The sequence below is a fragment of the Nanorana parkeri genome, unplaced genomic scaffold (genome assembly GCF_000935625.1).
Source record: "Nanorana parkeri isolate BGI_ZX_2015 unplaced genomic scaffold, ASM93562v1 scaffold1855, whole genome shotgun sequence".
Lineage (NCBI taxonomy): Eukaryota > Metazoa > Chordata > Amphibia > Anura > Dicroglossidae > Nanorana > Nanorana parkeri.
Window position 1 is genome coordinate 95,445 of NW_017308123.1, and position 13,120 is coordinate 108,564.

Genomic DNA, 13,120 nt, shown 5'->3' on the forward strand with positions numbered 1-13,120 from the left:
GGTGGACATGAGAGCACTCATGTCCACCTAGCCGAAGCCAGGTGGACCCATTCTGGAGAGGGCCCCCACCTCTTTAAGAGATGGATCATTGAGACACACCCCAGTGCACTTTTTTCGTTCACGATGGTGTTTAGGTTTTGCGCACCGACCACGGGCTTCAAAAAACAGTGAGGGAGAGCGAGGTTTGTATCTTACAGAAGATAATTGAGATTCAAGTCTACGGGAAGTAAGGAGGACTTTGGGTGGATGGCAACATCAACAGTTCTTGGGTTTCGATAGACCTTAGTTCTTATCCTCCTTCATTTTGATATGGTGGTCTACACATCTCAAGAACATGTTCTGGAATGTATATCCCCTCGTGTGTTGGGTGATGTTCCCGACACTCAATAGAACTGAGGAAGCTCTTTCCATAAGCAGCAAAACGTCTTCAACATTCCAGAATAAGTCCAAGTGACCGACTGCTACTAGTTCACCCATGACCTGGATGAAGGGGAACCATCACGGACATGTTTTGGTGGAGGAACATCACTTTGTCCATTGTATGATCTCTGATAGGAAGTCACGATACATCGAGAGATCAAACAATTGCAGGACAAGTCTCCCGATGACCAAGATAGTCATCTTACACCAGGACACAAAAATGATTCTAGGACAAGACTACAAACACCTACCTCTCTCCATTGTTTAGGGGACCCTTTTCATGTGTGTGGGACTTTGGACCTGCCCTGGGGTCTAGGGGAAGGATCTGTGGCCATTAGGTTCCTTCCTCCCGTGAACTGGAGGTCTCTCTTCTGGAGAGCCTCCAAACTAGTACTCGTTGGTTGGCTTCATTGACTCCGAGGAATGGGTCCTCCTGGCTTCGGCTGTCAGGGAAAGGGCCCTAACTCTTTGAGAGATGGATCATTAAGACACACCCTAGTGCACTTTTTTTGTTCACGATGATGTTTAGTTTTTGCGCGCCCATCATGGCCTTCAAAAAAAAATTAGGGGATCAGCGAGGTTTGTATTTTACAGACGGTAATTAAGATTCAAGTCTACGGGAAGTGAGGACATTGGATTGATGGCAACATCAACAGCTCTTGGGTTTCGGTAGACCTTAGGTCTTGTCCTCCTTCATTTTAACATGGTGGTCTACACATCTTCTCAAGAACATGCTCGGGAATGTGCATCCCCTCGTGATGTTCCCGACACTCATTAGAACTGAGGAAGCCCTTTCCATGAGCAGCAAAACGTCTTCAACGTTCCAGATCAGGTCCAAGTGACCGACTGCTACTAGTTCTACCATGACCTGGATGAAGGGGAACCATCACGGACATGTGTTGGTGGACTGTAGAAGAACAAGCCTTGGATGGTGGCCACAAGAGCTGCCAACATCGGCCAAGTTCTTTCGTTGTCCTCGTTCAAAGTCAACAGTTATTTTATTTGGGTATTTGTGGAGCTGGAGAAAGAGAAGGAACCGGATTCAATGTAAGTCATTAACTTAGAGGAGCCATTGCGGGGGGTTGTAGGCCGCTCCGGACTAGAAGGCCATTGGTCGTCTGTCATGAATTGATTCTGGTGAGATATTGTGGAGATGGAAGAGTGGGGGAATTTGTTACCAGAAAGTTGTTCATAACAAAGATTTATGTTCATAATTTTGTCTTACAAAAATATATTATTTTCTAAGCAATTTACAGGTAAAAAATAGTAAAATAATATATATATAGAGAGAGCAGAGATACATCAGAGGGGAGGAGGGATAGTCTGCAGTGACACATCAGAGGGGAGGAGGGAGAGTCTGCAGAGACACGGGAGAGGAGGGAGAGTCTGCAGAGAAACATCAGAGAGGAAGAGGGATAGTGTGCAGATACATATCAGGGGGAGGAGGGATAGTCTGCAGAGACACATCAGAGGGGAGGAGGGATAGTGTGCAGAGAAACATAAGAGGGATAGTCTGCAGAGACACATCAGAGGGGAGGAGGGAGAGTCTGCAGAGACACAGGAGAGGAGGGAGAGTCTGCAGAGAAACATCAGAGGGGAGGAGGGATAGTGTGCAGATACATATCAGGGGGAGGAGGGATAGTCTGCAGAGACACATCAGAGGGGAGGAGGGAGAGTGTGCAGAGACACATCAGAGGGGAGGAGGGATAGTCTGCAGAGACACATCAGAGGGGTGGAGGGAGAGTCTGCAGAGACACATCAGAGGGGTGGAGGGAGAGTGTGCAGATACATATCAGAGGGGAGGAGGGATAGTCTGCAGAGACACATCAGAGGGGAGGAGGGAGAGTCTGCAGGGACACATCAGAGGGGAGGAGGGAGAGTCTGCAGAGACACAGGAGGGGAGGGATAGTCTGCAGAGAAACATCAGAGGAGAGGAGGGATAGTCTGCAGAGACATAGTTACAGAGGAGAAGAGGGATAGTCTGCAGAGACATAGTTACAGAGGAGAAGAGGGATAGTCTGCAGAGACACAGTCACACAGGAGAGGAGGGATAGTCTGCAGAGACACAGTCACACAGGGGAGGAGGGATAGTCTGCAGAGACACAGTCACACAGGACTAGGGAGGGGGGGAGTCACACATGAGTTGTCTCTGGTGTGTCAGACGGTCACATCTGACTGAAACATTTCCCAGTCTCAGAGCATGAAGTCTTTAATGGTTAATCAGATTCCCTGTTGATGTGATACATTTCCCACACTGTACACATGAAAATAGATTCTGGCCTGTGTGGGTTCCCTGGTGTGCGAGAAGGCTTCCTTACTGAACCAAGCATTTCCCGCACTCTATACAGGATAATGGCTTCTCGCCGGTGTGGATTTAGATATGGACATCGAGGCTTCCTTTCTTAGAAAAACATTTCTTACACTCGGAACATGTAAAGGGCTTCTTGCCGGGGTGAGATTTCATGTGCGTAACAAAGTCTGATTTTTTAAAGAACATTTTCCCGCACTCTGGACATGAGAAGGTCTTCTTGCCCCTGTGAGTTCTCTGATGCATAATGAGTGTGTCTTTCCGAGGAAAACGTTTCCCACACTCCGAACACGAAAAAGGTTTCTTGCCTGTGTGAACGACAAGATGTCTCGTCAGCTGAGGTTTGTCCTTAAAACACTTCCCACACTCCTTGCACACATATCCTTCACCCATGTGACAATTCAGATGTTCGATGAGGTCGCATCGGTCTAGGAAAGATTCCCCGCACTCTGGACAGGGATAGCGCCAAACTCCACTGTGAACTTTTGAATGACTGACAAGATCTGATTTTGTAATGAAACACTTCCCGCACTCAGAGCAAGAAGATGGTCGCTCTTCTGCGTTGGTCTTTGGATTTGCTGTTGATGGTAAACATCTATCATCTGTAGACTGTGGAAATATTGCTTCATCTTTGTGTGTGGAGGCATCTGAATGACCATGAGAAGATCCCTCGGGATCAGGAGGATCTGATGTGTTATCTGCAATGGGAATTCTTGGAAGAATATTCGGAATAGTGGGAAACTTCTGAGAATGTTCCTCAGGATTAGCAGAATCTGCTGATCTGTCCACGTGATCTCCGGGATCAATATTTGGGGTATCGGTATGTAAATTATGAGAAGGTTCCTCAGGATTAGAGGGATCTCCTGATCTACCTCCATAGGAAAGTCTGTGATGTGTATTCCGAGCATCGGGCTTTACTTGTGGAGAACATTGGATGATCCTGAAATCTATTGAGTCATCTGCTGGAGAGGACATGAGATGTTCCTTCGAGGTTCTCCAGACATCGTGTCCATCTGATGGAAAGAGACTTCTATTAATTATTATACCGACCACATTGCGTACATACACCAAGGAATGGAGATGGACCTTCATATGGTGTCCAGTATCTCCTCCTCATTTGTTGGTCACATGACGTTATATTGGGGAATGGAGATGGACCTTCATATGGTGTCCAGTATCTCCTCCTCATTTGTTGGTCACATGACGTTATATTGAGGAATGGAGATGGACCTTTTATATAACGGACAATATCTCTAAGGATGGGGATTTCTCCGTCTTTCCATTACTGAGGAATGTTATCCATGTTGCTGGCCAATCATTCATATCCTAGCCTCCTCTTACCCGGTGATGTGAGAGGAAGCTGATCCATCACCACGTCCTTGTAGAGATCCCGGTGTCCTTCTAGATACTCCCACTCCTCCATGGAGAGATAGACAGAGACATCCTGACACCTTATAGGAACCTGACACACAACCGTTGTTTATCTTAATCATCAAGGAGCGAGGTGGAGGCACGGTAAAGGTGAGCTGGTCTTCATCCTTCAGAGGAGGAAAGCTCTGCATAGAAAAAGCAACAGGTTGCTTATGGGTTGAACTCAAAGGACTATTGGTTGAAGTCGGTGGACTTGTGTTTTTTTTTTAAGCATCTAACTATGTGACCCTCCCAGAATCTTCCTCACCTTTCTAGTCAAGTCTAAGTTTTATGAATAGAGATAAGAGTGATGTCATGTGACCTCAAAAAATCCTCCTCACCCCTCCGGTCAGCAGGAAGATGATCTCCAGGGTGAAGTTTAGTAGCCTTTCCGTGATGTTCCTCCACTGCTCCTCCATCCTCCTTCATCTGTCCTGTAAACAGGACAACCCTTCTGTAGATAGGAAATAAACTGAGATATAACTCAGAAGTTAAACCGTCGGCTCTGGATGGACAGATGGATAAATGGCTCTATATTTAGGATGTATCCGGTCTATAAATGGCGGCTCTGGATGGACAGTTGGATAAATGGCTCTATATTTAGGATGTATCTGGTCTATAAATGGCGGCTCTGGATGGACAGTTGGATAAATGGCTCTATATTTAGGATGTATCCATCTCACCTCTCACCCGGAACTCTGAGTCTACTCATCATAACACTTCCTGCCATTGTGCGTTCCACTTATAATACTTGAGGTCTCCATCTTGTGGAAAGTATGATAGCTGCAAGCTCCATACAGCCGTCTGAAGACTACCGGCTACTGTTTGTGTCCATGGTGATCCGTAGATTTTTGATCTCCTGTTGCTTCATAAGAAGGAGAATAAGAATAGTAACCGTAGAGTCCTCCTTGCCGGACTCTCTACGAGGAAGTTGTGATAAGTTTCAGCTTTGTACCTCTTGTGGGGAAATTGTTACATTGTAACGTTCGCTGTTTTTGTTTCTACAGCTTGAAATGAAAGAACCAAAAAAGAAAAGAGTTGGCTTTCGGTTCTCAAAGAGGTTCTGAAGGCTCCTCAAAAGGAGAAGGGGTTTCCAAAAAGTTCTTGTGACTTGGAGCATGCTCCTCATCACGAGAAGGGGTTTCCGACACGTTCTGGTGACTTGGGGCGTACAACCAGAAGCCATCTGGTGAAGACAAAAGTGGTGGAAATGTAGGAAGTCAAGGAAATCTGAGGACAACCACTAGAAGAACCACGAATATTATATGTTGTTGAGGGTATTGTACGGTGGAAAGATCCAACCAATACGGAACAAGCGATAGAGACTTCAGTGTCCTGCATTTGGGGGGGTGAAGGCTCAGTAGTATTCGGGATCATGAATGGAGATGTAGGACAAGTCCTCCTAGGAGATTCATTTTTAGCAATTCTCCTTCACTCGGACACCCTACTAACCCTAACGAAGGGGGTGGAATCTGTTGAACCCCAAAGTACATTGGGGATCTCGTTCTACGGTGAGGTAGTTGGGAGTCTAGAGGTTGGCCAAGGGATAAAGGAGACCCTAGACAGTCGAAAATGGTAAAAATGAGGTGCTGCTTGTACAAATTCAGATATAGAATGTAGAATGTGTCGGAGGTCCTACATAGCAGCTGTCCAGGATTTGATCAAGAGGTCAGGGCCTTGGAAATGTCTACCATTTCTAGGGATCTCCATGCGTGTTAATTACTCTACTTTCCAGGATAGTATCAGAGATGGACCTCTTAGATGTAGTAGTGGTGGAGGCTCCATACACAGGATAGTATCAGAGATGGAAGTCTTAGATGTAGTAGTGGTGGAGGCTCCATACACAGGATAGTATCAGAGATGGAAGTCTTAGATGTAGTAGTGGTGGAGGCTCCATACACAGGATAGTATCAGAGATGGAAGTCTTAGATGTAGTAGTGGTGGAGGCTCCATACACAGGATAGTATCAGAGATGGAAGTCTTAGATGTAGTAGTGGTGGAGGCTCCATACACAGGATAGTATCAGAGATGGAAGTCTTAGATGTAGTAGTGGTGGAGGCTCCATACACAGGATAGTATCAGAGATGGAAGTCTTAGATGTAGTAGTGGTGGAGGCTCCATACACAGGATAGTATCAGAGATGGAAGTCTTAGATGTAGTAGTGGTGGAGGCTCCATACACAGGATAGTATCAGAGATGGAAGTCTTAGATGTAGTAGTGGTGGAGGCTCCATACACAGGATAGTATCAGAGATGGAAGTCTTAGATGTAGTAGTGGTGGAGGCTCCATACACAGGATAGTATCAGAGATGGAAGTCTTAGATGTAGTAGTGGTGGAGGCTCCATACACAGGATAGTATCAGAGATGGAAGTCTTAGATGTAGTAGTGGTGGAGGCTCCATACACAGGATAGTATCAGAGATGGAAGTCTTAGATGTAGTAGTGGTGGAGGCTCCATACACAGGATAGTATCAGAGATGGAAGTCTTAGATGTAGTAGTGGTGGAGGCTCCATACACAGGATAGTATCAGAGATGGAAGTCTTAGATGTAGTAGTGGTGGAGGCTCCATACACAGGATAGTATCAGAGATGGAAGTCTTAGATGTAGTAGTGGTGGAGGCTCCATACACAGGATAGTATCAGAGATGGAAGTCTTAGATGTAGTAGTGGTGGAGGCTCCATACACAGGATAGTATCAGAGATGGAAGTCTTAGATGTAGTAGTGGTGGAGGCTCCATACACAGGATAGTATCAGAGATGGAAGTCTTAGATGTAGTAGTGGTGGAGGCTCCATACACAGGATAGTATCAGAGATGGAAGTCTTAGATGTAGTAGTGGTGGAGGCTCCATACACAGGATAGTATCAGAGATGGAAGTCTTAGATGTAGTAGTGGTGGAGGCTCCATACACAGGATAGTATCAGAGATGGAAGTCTTAGATGTAGTAGTGGTGGAGGCTCCATACACAGGATAGTATCAGAGATGGAAGTCTTAGATGTAGTAGTGGTGGAGGCTCCATACACAGGATAGTATCAGAGATGGAAGTCTTAGATGTAGTAGTGGTGGAGGCTCCATACACAGGATAGTATCAGAGATGGAAGTCTTAGATGTAGTAGTGGTGGAGGCTCCATACACAGGATAGTATCAGAGATGGAAGTCTTAGATGTAGTAGTGGTGGAGGCTCCATACACAGGATAGTATCAGAGATGGAAGTCTTAGATGTAGTAGTGGTGGAGGCTCCATACACAGGATAGTATCAGAGATGGAAGTCTTAGATGTAGTAGTGGTGGAGGCTCCATACACAGGATAGTATCAGAGATGGAAGTCTTAGATGTAGTAGTGGTGGAGGCTCCATACACAGGATAGTATCAGAGATGGAAGTCTTAGATGTAGTAGTGGTGGAGGCTCCATACACAGGATAGTATCAGAGATGGAAGTCTTAGATGTAGTAGTGGTGGAGGCTCCATACACAGGATAGTATCAGAGATGGAAGTCTTAGATGTAGTAGTGGTGGAGGCTCCATACACAGGATAGTATCAGAGATGGAAGTCTTAGATGTAGTAGTGGTGGAGGCTCCATACACAGGATAGTATCAGAGATGGAAGTCTTAGATGTAGTAGTGGTGGAGGCTCCATACACAGGATAGTATCAGAGATGGAAGTCTTAGATGTAGTAGTGGTGGAGGCTCCATACACAGGATAGTATCAGAGATGGAAGTCTTAGATGTAGTAGTGGTGGAGGCTCCATACACAGGATAGTATCAGAGATGGAAGTCTTAGATGTAGTAGTGGTGGAGGCTCCATACACAGGATAGTATCAGAGATGGAAGTCTTAGATGTAGTAGTGGTGGAGGCTCCATACACAGGATAGTATCAGAGATGGAAGTCTTAGATGTAGTAGTGGTGGAGGCTCCATACACAGGATAGTATCAGAGATGGAAGTCTTAGATGTAGTAGTGGTGGAGGCTCCATACACAGGATAGTATCAGAGATGGAAGTCTTAGATGTAGTAGTGGTGGAGGCTCCATACACAGGATAGTATCAGAGATGGAAGTCTTAGATGTAGTAGTGGTGGAGGCTCCATACACAGGATAGTATCAGAGATGGAAGTCTTAGATGTAGTAGTGGTGGAGGCTCCATACACAGGATAGTATCAGAGATGGAAGTCTTAGATGTAGTAGTGGTGGAGGCTCCATACACAGGATAGTATCAGAGATGGAAGTCTTAGATGTAGTAGTGGTGGAGGCTCCATACACAGGATAGTATCAGAGATGGAAGTCTTAGATGTAGTAGTGGTGGAGGCTCCATACACAGGATAGTATCAGAGATGGAAGTCTTAGATGTAGTAGTGGTGGAGGCTCCATACACAGGATGGGATCAGAGATGGAACTCTTAGATGTAGTGGTGGAGGCTTCTATAGAAGGAAATAAGATAACACTCTCTAAGGGTTTCCTTTCTTTGCCTTCTGGTCATCAATTGTGAGATCTAAGGATCCAGGTCAAACCTTAAAGCCCATCTCTGGGCAAAACCGAAACGATTCCCCTGCCAACCACACCACCCCTTTCCCAGTCCCCACCACCCATTCAGGTTTTTTTAAATGTACCTTCTAAAACAATGTTGTACCCACCAAAGTCCACTGTCTGTGTCCATGTACGAGTGTGGTGGACCAGTAATCTAGGAATGGAAATGTGCCCAGTCCAATAGTGCTGACAGACTCCTTTACCAGATCCAGAAAAGGGACCAGAAGACAGGTGGTCGAGAACCGCCGTTAAGAATGAATCTAGACCATGGAGCTTAGTCCTTCAGGTGGCCAGTCTGAACCTGGTGTGACAGCAGTAGCAGAAGACAGGAAGCTGAAACTCGGGCAGATTTGAGGCCACGGCCTTGTGGTTGAGAACTGATCTAGACCATAGAGCTTGGTCCTTCGGGTGGCCAATCGGAGCCTGGTGTGACAGCAGTAGCTGTTGGGGAAGACAGGAAGCCACCACCCAACAGGAGAGAGGCCATGACATGGTGGTTGAGAACAGCTAATCTAGACCTTTGGGTGACCAATCGTAGCCTGGTGTGACAGCAGTAGCTTTTGGAGAAGGCAGGAAGCAGTAACCCAGCAGAAGGGAGGCGTGGCCTTACGATAAACCATTTCTAGCAGATTGCACCGTGAAGTAATTCATTCTCAAAGATTCCTAACAAAGAGTCTAAGGTTGGGACTCGGCCGCTGTGTTCTGAACTTTGAGAATTCATTTCTCCACAGTGCCTATAGCTACAGAGATGAACGAGGGATTGTTTGAATGTGATTTTACTGATTGATATTAATATGTGAATACATTCATGTGCACTTTAATGGCAACTGGTCATGGTCCTCAAGACCTCGAAGGGATACTCACCCGTGTGTATTCTCTGGAGGGACAGAAGGACTCGTCTTTGAAAGAAACATTTCCCACACTGCAACATGATCATGGCTGCTCTCTAGTTTGAATTATCTCCTAACTATTGAAATGATCTCTCCCTGTCCTTGTATATGAAAAATAACACACGCACACGTATGACTTTACTCGTGTTTAATAAGATATGTATTGTGACAGAAACATTTCCTGCTCCTAACATGAGAAAAGAAACTTGTCCATGTGGGTTCTATGGTGTCTAAGAAGGTCCCCTCTCTGAGTAAAACATTTGCCACACTCTGAACAGGCGTGCGGGCGCACTCCACTGTGAAACTTCTTGTGCCTTATGAGGCTTTCCTTCCACGTAAAACTTTTCCCGCACTCTGAACATGAAAAAGGACGCTCGCCAATGTGATTCCTCTGGTGATTCACGAGGTACCGTTTCTCGTTGAAACATTTCCCGCACTCTGAACATTTATAAGGAAGCTTGCCAGTGTGAATTCTCTGGTGCGTAAGCAGGTGCCTTTTCTGTCTGTAACATTTCCCGCACTCTAAACAGGAAAATGGCTTCTCTTTGGCGAGGACTTGGGTAACGGGGCTTACGTTCAGCGAGAAACCTTTGCCGTGTTCGCCGGCTTTCTCGGTGAAGTGAACTCCCTGATATCTCACAAGGTCCGATTTCTCGCTCTCGGGGCATGAAAAGATCTTCTCTACCGTGTGCACACTTTGATGTACTTGAAGTTGGGATGTTGCTTTTAAAGATGTACCACGTTCAGATTTTGTTGGCTTCTCCATTGTGTGGGTTCGCTGGTGTATAATAAGCATCCCTCTAAGAGCAAAGCCTTTCCCGCACTCCGTACATGAATACATTTTTTTGTCCATGTGGATTTGCTGGTGATTGATGTATGTATCTTTCCGCGGAAAACTTTTCCCGCACTCTGAACACAAAAAAGGTTTTTCGCCGGTGTGAACTTTCAGGTGTCTGGTCAGATGACCTTTCTGCATGAAATACTGGCCACACTCTGAGCACATATACGGCTTTTCACCCGTGTGAACTTTCAGGTGTCTCGTCAGATGAACTTTCTGCATGAAATACTGGCCACACTCTGAGCACACATACGGCCTTTCACCCGTGTGATGTCTCAGATGTCTGGCAATGTTGCGCTTGTGCAAGAAACTCTTCCCGCACTCCGAGCAGGAATAGTGCAGCGCTCCGGTGTGATTAATGACGTGTGTGGTAAGTTGCGGTTCCGATACAAAACCTTTCCCGAACTCCAGACATGGATAGGGACTGGCCGCAGTGTGAACCCTTTCATGACACGTAAGATATGATTCATTGGTAAAACACTTCCCACACTCAGAACATGGAAATAGATGTTCTCCCACGTTCTGATGTACAGAGGGACCTGGGGTCAGTGCTAAGCAATCATCGTCCATAGAATATGGAAGGATCTCTTCAACTTTTAGTACAATGCCATCTAAGTGATCAGGAGACGATTCCTCGGGGTTGTAGGGATCTGGTGTCCCGTCTTCGAGGTGAAGTCTTGGAAGGATATGCGGGGAAACAGCATGGAAGTTATCAAAGTGATCCTCGAAATGCGTTAGTTCTGCCGGTATTTCCATTCCATTGTGAGCTACGGGATAAAGATTTGGGTTATCAGTGTGGAACTTGTAAGAAGTATCCTTAGAGTAGAAGGGATCTACCGAAACGTCCGCACAGTGCAGGATCTGATGTATACTCGGAGCATCGCACTTGGCTTCTGGAGAACATTGGATGATCCTGAAATCTATTGCGTCATCTTCTGGAGAGGTCATGAGATGTTCCTCTGAGGTGTCCCAGACGTCGTATCCACCTGCCGGAAAGAGATTTATAGTTATATTCATCGATAATGGTCACATGACCTTCTACTGAGGAATGGAGATGGACCTTCATATGGTGTACAGTATCTCCTCCTCATTTGTTGGTCACATGACGTTATATTGAGGAATGGAGATGGACCTTCATATGGTGTACAGTATCTCCTCCTCATTAAATGATACCGTCACCACCCAGACACGCCCCTTGTCTGTTCCTGGATCATGTCCCAGAATCCCCGGCACCGCTCACCTCTCCCGTCAGCAGCTCCATCATCTTCTTGGTGACTTCTACAATCTTTTTCTTGTTGTTCCTCTCAAGTCTAAGGCGGTGAGTTGGAGGCACTCTGATGGTCACGCGGTCCCCAGACTTCGCAACGGGAATATTCTGTGATAAAGATCATAGTTAATGCCCCTTACCTCTACAGAGACGTCTGTGATCTATAAAATGAGATAATATGGATATAGCGAGACCCTCCCAGAATCCTTCTCACCTCTCCGGTCAGCAGGTAGATGATCTCCAGGGTGAAGTTTAGTATCCTCTCAGTCATGTGACTCCGGTCCTCCTCCATCATCCTTGGTGAGGTCATATGATCTCTACAGGCCGAGACTCTCTGCAGATGGATAATAACTGGTGACTTATTTAGGTTTGGTACACCATCTCAGACCTTCTTTAGGATATATCTGGTCTATAAATGGCGGCTCTGGGTGGACAGTTGGATAAATGGCTCTATATTTAGGATGTATCCGGTCTATAAATGGCGGCTCTGGATGGACAGTTGGATAAATGGCTCTATATTTAGGATGTATCCGGTCTACAAAAGCGTTCTTGGTGTGTGTGTGGGGGCCGGTCTATAAATGGCGGCTCTGGATGGACAGTTGGATAAATGGCTCTATATTTAGGGTGTATCCGGTCTATAAATGGCGGCTCTGGATGGACAGTTGGATAAATGGCTCTATATTTAGGATGTATTGAGAGGACAAAAGCGTTCTTGGTGTGTGTGTGGGGGGAGAGGGGTTACTGGGTGTAGATATAAAATAATATCTTATTACCTCCTCTGCCTCCAGTTCCAGCAATGTCTCCTCTCTACTTCCTCCCAACTCACCTCTCACCCGGAACTATTTATAGATGACATCACTTCCTGTTTGTGTCTCGCATCACTTCCTGTCAGAGCGTTCCGCTGAAGATAAACCGCCAAGATTGCCACCTGGTGGAGAGTTCGGGAGCTGCGGGGATTTCTCAGCAGTCTGGACCAATATTGATACCTGTGACCTCACAACGGAGGAAAATAACGACAGTAGACCCGTTGCGTCCTCCTTACCGGACTCGGAGGACGCCGTCTTATCGCTTGACCGCGTTTATCAGATTTGTGGCTCTAAAAGTAGATCCGATTGCTGATAAAGTTCATGGTTCTGGTTCTGATAGATAGGTGTCTGAGCACACAGAGCATCGCGGGTCGTGGTGTATGGGGGCCTGTGTAGCCGCAGACCGGTCAGGGGGCCCATGCTGACCCGTGTCCACCGCCAAAAGCGCCTACAGTGGTCATGTGAGCGTCAGAACTGGAGCACGGAGCGATGGAAGGAGGTGGCCGGGTCTGATGAATCATGTGGATGGCAGGGTCCATGTGTGTCACTTACCTGGGGAAGAGACGGCACCGGGATGTACTATGGGAGGAAGACAAGCCGGGGGAGGGGCAGTGTGATGGGCAATGTTCTACTGGGACACCTCGGGTCCGGCCACTCATGTGAA

General features: G+C 46.4%; 1 protein-coding gene across 1 annotated transcript; it reads right to left on the reverse strand.

The window, feature by feature from the left end:
* Positions 1-9,732: 9,732 nt before the first annotated feature.
* On the reverse strand, positions 9,733-11,400 carry LOC108799918 (gastrula zinc finger protein XlCGF57.1-like). The gene has a single exon (XM_018571865.1). The coding sequence runs from the start codon at positions 11,398-11,400 to the stop codon at positions 9,733-9,735; it is 1,668 nt and encodes a 555-aa protein (XP_018427367.1).
* Between the last annotated feature and the right edge of the window lie 1,720 nt (positions 11,401-13,120).